General features: G+C 38.1%; 1 protein-coding gene and 1 pseudogene across 1 annotated transcript; both read right to left on the bottom strand.

Annotated features, from left to right (window-relative positions):
- Window positions 1-579: 579 nt before the first annotated feature.
- Window positions 580-2,517, bottom strand: LOC142098501 (protein FAM200C-like). Its single transcript, XM_075181341.1, has one exon. It carries the CDS (start codon window positions 2,515-2,517, stop codon window positions 580-582), a length of 1,938 nt encoding a protein of 645 aa, XP_075037442.1.
- An 8,127-nt stretch (window positions 2,518-10,644) lies between these two features.
- LOC142098499 (spermatogenesis associated 6-like protein) lies at window positions 10,645-11,832 on the bottom strand (annotated as a pseudogene).
- Window positions 11,833-13,071: the final 1,239 nt, after the last annotated feature.

Genomic DNA, 13,071 nt, shown 5'->3' with positions numbered 1-13,071 from the left:
GGCCTTGGAAAATTTTTTCAAATTAGATAAATTTAATCTTGTGTGTTCTCCGCGATTCTTTGTGAACTTACAAAGCCCAGGGAGGCTCATTCTACATATGTATGTGATCTAAGTGTGAAACATTAATAAGTGGTTCTGGTGAACGTAAGGACACCATAATAAATCCTTTGTGGTGGCAGAAAAAGTGTATTCATTGCTAAGTGACTAAGTTGACGCCAGTCACGGCCAACTGTTCAGATTGCTGTATCTGGGACAGACTGGGCGTTCGTCACATTATTATTATTATTTTTATTATTATTTATTTATTTATATGTTTCCACAAGGTTTCCGCAGCAGGGTACAACAAAACAGAACGAAACGAGTAAAACCAAAACTCCAATAGCTCCAAGCATAGTAAGTACAATAGCTTAGGACAGGGGTCGGGAACCTTTTTGACTAAGAGAGCCATGAAAGCAAAATATTTGGAAATTTATTTCAGTGAGAGCCATATAATATATTTTAAAAGTGAATTCAACTAAATGTCAGTATAAAACGCCTCTGAATTTATTCTTTTAAATAATGTTGTTATAATACTCACCATTAATGCGACTTCTGGTGCTGCATGGATTTGCTGATGTCTTTGTAGTCTGGTTGGTACTTGGTGAGGTTAAGCTTCATGCAAGCGTTGAGACTTTCATCCGTTAAACGTGATCGCAGATTGGACTTGATGTTTTTAAGATGTGAGAATGACTGCTCACATGCATACGTAGATCCAAACATGGTCAACACAGCAATACTCACATGCTGCAGTGTGTGGTATGTGACAGGAAGCGCGTTCCAAGTTTTGAGAATCAGCTGGTCTTCGGGTTGAAGTTTTTTCATTTCTGTCCACATGTGCTTGCTCGCCAACTCCGCTTTCTGTCGTGTGATTCTTTCCAAATCTTCATTCAGTGACTTGAACTTATTCACCCACATGTCTGAGGCCTTCAGGTCAGCCACTTCTGCTTCAAAATCTCTGACGGAGACACCAGCAATGTAACTCAGGTCGGCTGTGTTCAGTGAACACTCGGTTGGATGGGTGATGAACTTAAAAAGACGAGCGTGCTCACGAAATTCTGTAAAGCGTGCTTTGAAGGACTGTAGGAGACTGGATGTGAAGCCAGCTAGCTGGTGGAGATCAAAGTTTTGAATGGGCTCACTTGCTGTGCATGCATCTTTAAACTGGCTCAGTTTTTCAAAATGTAGTAAACGACCTGTTTCAAGATCCATAATGAAGAGCTCTAGCTTGTTTTCAAAAGCAAACACAGCTTGTTGAAGGGATAACACTGTATTTCCAATGCCTTGCATTTTCACGTTGAGCTGGTTCAGATGTTCAGTCATATCTACAAGATAGTAAAACTTGAGGAGCCACTCAGTTTCGGCTAGCTCAGGATGCTCGATGCCTTTCATTTCAAGAAAAGTCTGGATTTCATTCAGGCAAGCCGCAAAACGGCTAAGCACCTTCCCTCTTGACAACCAACGCACATTGCTGTGCAAAAGCAGACCAGGATAGTTATTTCCAACTTCATCCAGCAGTGTTTTAAACTGGCGATCATTTAAGGCTCGGGCAGCAATAAAGTTGATCACACGAATGACCAGCGACATCACTTCGCCAAACTGCCCGTCACACATCTGAGCACAAAGTGCCTCCTGGTGTAGAATGCAATGGAAACTTAGGATGGGTCTATTTTCATGTTCACGAAGAAGCGCCACAAATCCTTTGTTTTTCCCCACCATACACGGAGCACCATCAGTACACACTGAGAGAAGTTTATCCATAGGTAGATTTTTTTCTTGAGCAAACTCCATGAAAGACTTGAATAAATCCTCACCTCTTGTGGACCCTTTTATTGCCAGAACAGCAAGACTTTCTTCGCGCAGTGTGTCATCAACAGCATATCTTGCAATCACGCTGAACTGCGACAAATGGCTCACGTCTGTTGACTCATCCAAAGCCAGGGAAAAGAACGGCGCTGCATTTATGTCCTTCACTTGCGTTTCCTCCACTTTGTTTGCCATCATGATGGTACGATCATGAACAGTTCTTGCCGACAGAGGCATGTCTTGTATCCGCTTGATTATCTTGTCTTTGTTCGGAAGATCATCAAAAAGTTCATTGGCTACATCCAGCATGAACGTTTTAGCATACTCGCCATCTGTGAATGGTTTTCCGTTCCTCACTATTGCTAAAGATCCAGCAAAGCTAGCGGAATTATAGTCACCTTGCCGGGTCCATACGCGGAGTTGCTGCTGGCTAGCTTGCACCCTGCTCAGTAGCTCTTGGGCTGCTTTCTTTCTGCTGTCTCCCGCAGGGTATTTTGATGCAAAGGTAGCATGGCGCGTGTCGAAGTGCCGCTTTACATTCGACCGTTTCATCGATGCAATTTTGTCATTGCAAATTAGACACACCGCAGAACCTGCTCTCTCCACAAAGGCGAATTCTTCGGTCCATTCGTCCCGAAATATACGATACTCATCATCTTTTTTTCTTTTCGCCATCTTCTTTGTCGAAGGGTTAGCTTTGAGCTAATGACCAGGGTTGCCAACTATAAAATACAGAATAAGCAACCAATTCGTAAAAAACAAGCCCAAAACAAGCCAAACACAATCCTAAAAAGCCCAAAAACAAGCCCAATATATATTATATATATATATATATACACATATACACACACACACACACATATATATATATATATATATATATATATATACTTAGGATTTATTGATTATTATTATTTTTTTTTAAATATGCTTTACAATGACCCTCCTCCTTAGTGTCCATTATCCCCTCTGCTCTATTTCACACCCCCGTTCACACTCCATTCATACTTCATTCACACCCCCATTCATACTCTACTCTAGTTCACACCTTTTATACTTTACCTACACTCGATCTTCTCCCCTGCAGAGTACTCCTCCCCGGCTGTCCAGCAGATGAGGAAAAAAAAAAAGCCCAAAAAACCGCGACCCGCGGCAGACAAAAAAAAGCCGCGACAATTGGCAACACTGCTAATGACCGAGCAGACTGATTCAAAAGGGGTCGTTTACCTGTTTACCCAGCAACGGCCAACGTAGGCCAGTATCATCCAATTAAAATAATGGAAAATTGCTCCTACAGCAAACTGCAGCCCTGAACAGGACATGAGCAGTGAAAAATCGATCTGCGAGCCAGATGCAATCATCAAAAGAGCCACACCTGGCTCGCGAGCCATTGGTTCCCGACTCCTGGCTTAGGAGAAGAGGAATGGAGTTGAGACAGAAGGGAAGAGGGCCCTGCTCATAAGAGCTTACATGCTAAAGTGAGGGGAAACAGATTAATGTGAGGGGAAGCAGACAGCAGGCATGAGAAGTCCGAAGAGGGTAGGAAGCACAAGAGGAGCATGAACAGGAAAGAGGGAGAAGGAGAAGAAGGAAGGAAAAGCTTAGGTGGACGGCTGGAAGGATTTAAGGAACAGATAGGTGTTGACTGCCCGTTTGAAGGAGCTCAAATTAGGGGACAGACGGATGGAGCGAGGGAGGTCGTTCCAATGGAAGGGGGCAGTGTGGGAGAATCTTGAATTCTGTCGTTGGATGAGGATACCACTATCTATATCACTTCTCTTGGAAAACGAATAAGTGCCTTTGGATTTCATTATCATCTCTATGCGGATGATACCCAAATTTATCTGTTCTCTCCTAATCTCTCGCCATCTGTGTTGTCTTGAGTAACTGACTGTCTTTCTGCCATTTCGCCACCTCAAACTCAATCTTTTCAAAACAGAGTTAATAATATTCCCACACACCAACATAAGTTACCTACCTGACATTTCTATTTCTGTTGACAACATGACCATAAATCCCACCCCACAAGCACGATGCCTAGGTGTGATCTTTGACTCAGAAGTAGCCTTGGTTCCCCACATCGACTCTATATCCAAATCATGTTACATACATCTTAGAAAATATTTGCAGAATACACAAATATCTTACACAAGACACTGCAAAAACTTTAATTCATGAATTTATCAACTCCCGCAATTCTCTCCTTAATGGTCTTCCCTTAAACAGACTCAAACCCCTATAATCTATTTTGCATGCAGCGGCCAGACTGATTTTTCTTGCAAATTGCAAAAATATTCTTGCAAATTGAGCAGTTCTTCCTCTGCTGAGCGACTCTGTCAGTCTCTACATTGGTTGCCTGTTTTTTACAGAATCCAATATAAAATTTTTCAGTTAACATACAAAGCCATCAACAAAACTGCACCAACGTGCATCTCCACAAAATATCTCCAACTTGACAACTCCATTGTGCACAAATCTGCGTCTCTCATCCACTCACATTATATCCTCCCATTGCTAGTTACAGGACTTTTTTCGAGCTACACCTACTGTGTGGAATTCCCTCCCTCGCACAATAAGACTTTCCTTTGGTCTACAAGCTCAAACTTTCAAGCGTTCTCTGAACACCCGTCTCTCAGGAAAGCTTATAATATTATTCAACCACCCTCTTAACCTCACTAGGCCTCTATTACCACCCTTTACACAATTCACATAAAACAACAACCCTTTGGCCCCAGACCAACATTGCTACGTGACTGGATCACATAGCATACGAATCACGTTTTACCTTTGCAATCTGGCTGGACCAATATGCAGTATGTAGATTTAACCTCATGTATCCGACTCCCATTGACCTATAGATTGTAAGCTTGCGAGCAGGTATTGTTTATTACTGTGTTTGTCTCCAATTGTAAAGCACTGCGAACTTTGCTGGCGCGAAATAAATAAATGTTGATGATGATGATGAATGGCTTTATTTTTTGTCCCTAGCTTGGAAAGCCTGAACCTCTTCTTTTTCTGTTATGTAGTGCTACATGTGTGGCATTTCTTCGTACAATGCCTTAAAAGACTGGATGGCTAGGGATGTATAGTTTACCTTAGAAAGCATTGATTTCTGTTGCTGAAACACTTTAGTCCAGGTAGATTATCAAGAGCCAAACTACGTTCCGAATCATCCATAGTTGACTGTACTTCTGTACCATACGAGCGCCATATTACCAACTGTGGCACTGGAGAGGATCAGTCTTCAGAAGGATAGAGCTGAGCAAATCTGACAGTTTACCTCTGCATTTGTAGTCTTCTTAGGTTAATCCGATGTGGGCACACTTTTGTCTCTTCTTCCTGGATCCATTTATGAGCACTTTATATTCCTTATGCTGCAGGCTGAAGTGGAGCTCAGATCTTAAGCCATAATTTCACTCTGGGTTCAAGCCACTCACTTATGTGTACAGCTTTGCTGGGTTTACATAACAACATAAGCATGGACAGGATTATATGATATGTGGATATATTTGACAAATTAAATTTAGATGTTATGGACAACAAATTCTTCAAATAAATAAATAAATAAAATGACATTATTTAAATTTAACTTTAAAATATGTTTTTTATGTTACATTTTCTTTTAAACCAAAAAATAAAAATCAAATATGGAAAAATAGAAAAATTGGCCCTATGTCATTCTGCAAATCAAGCCTTGGGAGTTCCCTCAACTCTAGTTAGGTATAAGAAGGTTATGACTGATTATGCAATTGCATAACTAAGTAGAAACAAATGCAGAAAAAGAAAAATAACTATTTAATTCAACAAATATTTGTAATACAATTAGGTGTTAAATTGACAAGGAAGAAATACTATATGTCTCTACTTTTTTATCGACATCATAATAAAAATGTTTACAGTGATTTTAAGAAAAGCAGGCGAAATGACCTCTGAACTACATATTACTAATCATCGCTAAATGTTTGCACCAAAGCATTGGCTAAATTACAAAGAAATGTAAAGACATTTTGTCTGTCTTGTTCATCCTAGTTTCAATGCAGACAATTTGTGAATACCTCAGGCTGTCAGGTTCATGCTCTGTTACCCCTTATCAGAGTTAACATGTATAAAATAGAAAATAGCATTTTGCAGCATGCTTAAATGATGGACACATCAATTATTGACATGCTTTATTTGCTAAAATATTCAGGAAGTTATTTGTGTTCTGAATTCCAGAAAGCCTTGGAATTGTATGAATCTTTTTTTAACATCTGCTTTTATTATGAAATGCCTGATACATGGATTAATTATGTAGCACACTATTAAAAACATGTTTAATTTAATAATGGACCTTCAGTATTACTATGAAGTACAAAAATAAAAAATGATTGCACACAGGAGCAAAGATTCAAAAACAATTAGCAAATGTTTTCTGCATAGGTGTTGTGCAGATGAACATCTTGTCAATGCTGGTTCTCCAAATTGCTGCATGTGGCACTTTGTGTTCTGAGAATTAACAAATGAAGCTGAACACAGCTTTCAACTTATTTTCTCTGATGGACACTTAACATCTGTTGGCATTTTGCAGCCTTAACAACATGTCTGACAAAAAATGCTTGCACATACCTAATGATTAATTACTATGCCTTACAAGTGGTGATTTTTCATTAAACATATTGTTCTAAACTATAGAATGGTGATCTATTTGAAATTACTTGTATGACTGCTAATTTGCATTACTAGTGACAGATTTATTTTTTACCCATAAACAGTAATGTTCACAAGCTTAAGAAGTTTGAAGGTCAACATTGTCCATATGGCTTTACATAACCATTTTTAATTGTTATGTTCTCATTTATAAGAACTTACGCTATTATGTAACTTCTATGTTTATTTGATACACTGTATTTCAGTATTGTCTAATTATATATTATGGTGTAGGGATAGCAATAAATTATTTTTTTTTCCTTACAGGAACTGAAAATATCAATTGATCTATTACTTGTACCGACTCTAGTAATAGATGTATTTTTTTTTTCAGAAAGTTCCCTTTCCATTTTGTACTAACAAAATGGAAAGTTAGTATTATATTAGATCACTGAAGGTCCACAAAATATCATCCTGTTTCAGCTATCCCTTTACAGATTTGAAGATGAAGCACTAGTTTTCCAATATATCCTAAAATGTACTACTTCTTCCAAACTAATTTCTTGTCTTTCCAGAATATTTATCTTTAAAACCATTTTTTAAGATGTGTTTCAAATGTAAATTACATAAGCATGTCTTGGAAAAAAACTTAACTATTTGTTTTGTATTTAAATAACTAAAGCTGTAATTATATATTGACATATTTTATACATTAAATATGTATTAACCAAAAATGTTTTTATTTTTACTTATTGCTGCTTACAAATATGTAGTTCTAAAAATAACTACGGGCCTGATTCATTAAGGATCTTAACTTGAGAAACTTCTTATTTCAGTCTCCTGGACAAAACCATATTACAATGCAAGGGGTGCAAATTAGTATTCTGTTTTGCACATAAGTTAAATACTGCCTGTTTTTTCATGTAGCACACAAATAAATGATAGCTTATTAGTACACTGAAATTTAAAGTTGATATTTGTGTGCTACATGAAAAAACAGTCAGTATTTAACTTATGTGCAAAAAAGAATGCTAATTTGCACCACTTGCATTGTAACATTGTTTTGTCCAGGAGACTGAAATAAGAAGTTTCTCAAGTTAAGATCCTTAATGAATCAGGCCCTACATTCTTACATTAGGAATTATAATTTATTAAAATATGTAGACACTTTAGAGAGGACATGTACACATTGAAGAAAGATGGTTGTATTTTGAGTTTGCCCTGCTCTTCGCAGGCACTTGTACTTGATCCTCTGATAATTAAGAATCCTCATCACATGCCTTGACTTTAATTGGCCACTTTTAGAACAAAAGTAAAGGTGCTGTGCGACCACATGTGTAGGGCTACCGCTGAAGATTTGTGGTCGGACACAGTTATTTCCCCATCTAACCGCAGACACAAGCAAGCACACACATTTCACACAGCAGCACAGTTGCAGCATGCTACCATGGGCAGACAAAGCGTAATGTCTCAACCGTTTATGACATCCACACCAATAGCATCAGGAAGGATGCAACATTTATGTTGGGGACACATCTGGAATGGACACAAGTGAAATTTTTCACTACCAGCAAATATAAACTGTTGCTCTGGTACAAATAATTATTGCATTGCACTTTACAAGTTAAATGTATTTTTTAAATTTTATGTATGTAATAAACTTCTTTTCTTAAACTTCTTTTTTTATAATGAATAATATTGCTTTTTACCAACCTTCATATACTGTTCACAGAGAACTTCGATGATAGCATCACAGGTGTCAGGTATTATCATACCAAGAGCATGAGGTGAAATAGCTATGCTCTATTTCAGATTTGTCAGTGTCCTCCCTGTTGCCAAAAATCTAAGCATTGCAACCAGTCTTTGCTCTGGCGGTATGGGTCTCTTTAAAATGGTGTTCTCCCTCTGGATGAGAGAGGTTACTAGTTGAAGCAGTTCCTGAAAAGTGGCATCATTCATACGAAGGAAATTCTTAAAGTCATCTGGGTCACTGTCCCGTATCTCCTGTAGCAGGGGAATATGAGAGAATGTGTCTCTCCTCTTGAACCAATCTTTACTCCAACAGGATCTATTCTTTCTCATTCTTTTTCTTTGGTTCTGCACCTGCAGTCTTCTTGTCACAGCAAGCAGGAGAAGTACAGTTGCTTGTTCTTATTCTGCTACATCCATTGTAGGTTAAAAATTATGAATGAATGAAGAGATAGTGTTGTCTTCTCTTTTTATGCGGTTTTGGGTGTTAACTATAGTGAAAGCTCTGCCCTTTTATGCTAATGTCTTTGGTATAGCGTTAAATGCCCCACAAATGTTGCTTCAATGTGTACAAAATTAAAATCATTGCTCACAACAACATGGCTGTAAAAAGTCGCTACCTGGACGGCCGCTCTTCCCTTTATAGTCTAAAACAAGGATAGTGTGTATGCAGGCAATAGACCGAGCAATCAGACCATCGATCGGATGTAAAATCGATCGTCATAAAAAGTTTGTGGAAAATTCTGCAGTGTACCTAGCTTAAGGTTTCTGGCCTCCCTTCTCGCATATTCTGATATGGTCACTGTAACTGTCTCTGATGATGAGAATATGAATTTCTCTTTACAAGATTTTAACAATTCTAGCATGACTCCTTAAGTTATTATAGTTATCCTGGTGATCATAAGCTTCTAACCAAAATTAAACCGATCCTCACCCTTGACACTATGACAACTCTTATCCACTCTCTCATTAAATATTGCCTTGACTACTGCAATCTCCTCCACTTCCATCCATCCTCAATGCTGTGGCAAGACTGATTTTCCTCTCTTGGATTCCTCTGCTTATGACTCCCATCTTTTTCAATCCCTACACTGACTCCCTGTCCTATAAGATCCAATTCATACACCTCCCCAACACCTACAAAGCCATGAGCCTCCTTGCCCCCTATATCTCTAACCACTCCTCCCTCCACATTTTTTTCCAATGACTGATGCCTATCCTCTGCCCTGTTAACCATGTCACACTTCCACCTCCAAGACGTCTCCCACTTATCCCTTATCTCCTGAATGTTCTTCATGTCACCTATTATGCACCTCTACTATTATGTCTATTGCACTGTATTAGGCTTTTATGCTTCCAGCTTTCATGCGGTATTTTGCTATTATGCTTACATTTTATTTTCCTGTTCGGTATTATGTATTCTACTTCCCTATTGTATGGCACTGTGTATTTATGTGGAGAGTTAAAAATAAAAAATAATAATAATTATTGAACAATGTAACATCTGTTCTGAAGGCACATTCTGTTCTGAAGGCACATGAGTAGGACCCAAAGTTCTGTAAAGCAGACCACTACGAGGCATAGTTAAAACTAGAGGATGCTGAAAATAAAGTCTCTTAAAATCCATTAGAGACATTCAGGGTTTCATTACTGGACCACTGAATTCTAGAAATGGACAAGGTTCACAGGTCCTTATGGGGAGGAGACAGGATGGTGCACAAAAATATTGTATGCAAGCTTCACATCTAGCGTGTAATCTAACACATACCAGATTTTCCTGATCTGTCAACTATCACCAATCACAAACAGAGGACATTTAAACCATATTTGATGAGCTACCAAACCATGATATTTGCTACAGATGGACCTTCCATTTTAAACTATTGTTTATCATGACAACAAGCAGTACTTGGTTTCTGGTTCTGAGGATGTCCATCTTGGAAGCTTTAAATCATTGCTACTGTTGGTTGCTGATGTCACTTTTACAGCAAGCACAGTTCACCCATATCCAAAGTTCAGGTTGGGTATGTTTTAGTGACGGTGAATCTGTCAACAGTCAGATTGCCGACACCAAAATGGTGACATTTTGGCTGTTGATAGATTCAGTGTGTTGACATGCTTAAAATGTGGACATTGTGACTGTTTGGGGGAGAGCACTCTGTTTTTCTTTTTAGTTTATGTTTTTTGTTTTTTGGGGGGTTTTTTGGGTTTTTTTTTCACTTTTTGTATTATATTTTATTATCATGGAAATATTTTGTGACATATAAAAGGTGAGAAAACTGACAAAATAAACATATGTGACACACGGTAATAAATAATTATTTTAATTGCAAACATAAGATAGTTTTTGCACATGCAGAATCCTTAAATGAACAGTACAAGGACGCTGGGTCTTGAGGGCACACCATCAACTTGTTAAGTTATTGTTTAAACATTTTTTTCTAAACTGTTGTTCAGTGACCTCCTTGATGAACTTTTCAAGAATGTGATCCACTTCATTCTTAGAGATACCTAAGGACAGTCGTCGCTTGGCACTGTGAGTTGATAATAGCTTATGCACACGGTTGTGTATTGACTCCCATGTGTCATTCTCAGACTGAAGACTTTCCTGCAGTGTTCCCTTGTGAACTGAATTTATACCCAAATCATGTGAAGAATATGTACTCAACACAGAGGGTTCTCTATGAGCAGCAGAGATGACTTTTCTAGATGTGTTCAGGTCCTCTAGAGACAGTCCTTTACTCTGGAGGTCCTATTCTGCAGATTGTCATAGGTCAAAGCTCTTCTTGGGTGACACTTGGACTTTGGAGATCAAAACAGTGATGACACTTTCTCACTCATGGGCTTGGAATTGTAAACATGTCTTACAATGAATGGAGGTCTTGAATCAGCTTCAGGCTTAAATTCATAATTGCCCGGGCTTAAATGAGCAAGCTGTTGCTCATTGTCATTGTTAAGCTCACATATACGCTTTTGTGTATAAGGTGATGGAGATCGGTACTTTGGTGACCTAATAGGACTGCTGTAACTCTTTTCTGGACTGTTGTAACTTGTAGTTCTTGATTTTCTACTTGGAAAGCTTGGCAAAGATCTCCAGGACTGGGTTTTTGTTGATGCACTTTTATTCTGGAAATCATTGGGCTTTTCTTTGATGGTTGTCTTTGAAGAAAACTTAATCTTAGGTGCAATTCCAGGGGAAGTTTTCATCAGTACCTCCCTGTCCACTCCTGGCTATGCTGGAGTCAACTTTGGTTCTGGGAATAAGAATTCTCAATGGTTCTCTGTATAAGTGGCTAAAACATCTTCACCTATTCGTTCGAGCTGTATAAATTCAAATATGGCTGTGTATATTTCCAGAATCTGTACCACTGCAGCTGGGTCTACTGGCTTTCGGAAAACCTTTTCAAATCTCATTTTTTCATGGAACAAGAGTGGAAACATTGCAGGAAGACATCTTGCCTCTTTGGACTGGTCCAAAATTTAAACATTGAGAAAGATGTCATCTTTGTTTGGCAAGAAAACTCCAGGGCAAGTGACCGCATGGATCTGTAGTTCCACCACCACTTTCAAAAGCATGTTGATGTAAAATGGCAGCTTCAAGTGACTAGGTGTGAAATGTTCTTCTACATATATGTTAATTTGTCATTACAAGGTAGGTCACTCTTTGCCCAGAAGCAGTTGTGGCTCTTGTGTCCCCTGGTCTGCCAGGATTGCTCATTTAATGTCCATATTGTAACTGTCGACTTTACTACCTGTCGACAGTCACAATGGCCACATTTTAAGCATATCAACACACTGAATCTGTTGATAGCCAGGTTGTCACACTTTGTGTTGACAGTCTGACTTTCAATAGATTCACCATCACCGGAATGACTACATCCCCTTAGTTTATTTGGTACCTTTCAGGCAGAAAAGAGAATAAATCCTCAACCCCATCTAGATAAAGTGTTCTGAAAGGCTCAAGAATCAACTGGTTGACATCATGAAATACCCATTGTTTCCATTTGTAAGATAATCATGCTTGAAGCTCACTTGAGCATTTATTTGCCAAATATATGTTTCTCATTTGGATGCCAGGACTATACCATTAAGAAGCTGACATTCCTGCTTTAATTTCACAGTTTCTTAAATTTGTGGGAGTCAATTTTACCATCTATCTATTTTATTAATCCAATGTAATCCATAGTTAGGACATAAAAATCACAGAGATTAAATGGGCTGCTTCCGATAAGTAAAACAGTAATCTAGCAATGGCGCTAAACACTATATAAAAAATACAATATTACAGAGATTTACAAAAGCTAATCTAGAAAAACAAGTATAAAATTAATCATTCTTGCAATCCAATATTTTCAAAGGGGTCTTGTATCAATGAATCTCAAATAAAGAAATAATGAATCTGTCTATTTGAGCACAGAAAGCTTCTTATTACATTCAACCTCCTGGGTGCATGGGGGGGTGGAGGAAACATTTTTTTTTGTCCACAAGGCACTGTATCACAAAGCAAATTAAAGGGAATTAAGAAGGGTTTTACAGACTCTATTTATGGTAGAGCCAGTCAGTACGGTTTATACACCTCATTCATGCGCCTCAAATTAATTTTGAATGCAATACAAAAGAGAAAGATATGGAAGCTCAAATGTATGGCTAAAAACAGGACTAAAAATATCCTTGGATTTATTTTCTGCCTAAAGAATGATCGCAGATATCCCTGAGAGACTTAATTTACTGAGTTTCTGAACCTAATAACATATATACACATGTCTAATATCCATGTTTTTAAAATTTTGTATCATTTGATACAAATATATACAATATAAATACAATCTATATTAGAAAGTATCATTTACATAC

The sequence above is a fragment of the Mixophyes fleayi genome, chromosome 7 (assembly GCF_038048845.1).
Source record: "Mixophyes fleayi isolate aMixFle1 chromosome 7, aMixFle1.hap1, whole genome shotgun sequence".
Classification (NCBI taxonomy): domain Eukaryota; kingdom Metazoa; phylum Chordata; class Amphibia; order Anura; family Limnodynastidae; genus Mixophyes; species Mixophyes fleayi.
This window is presented reverse-complemented; position numbering and strand designations above follow the sequence as displayed.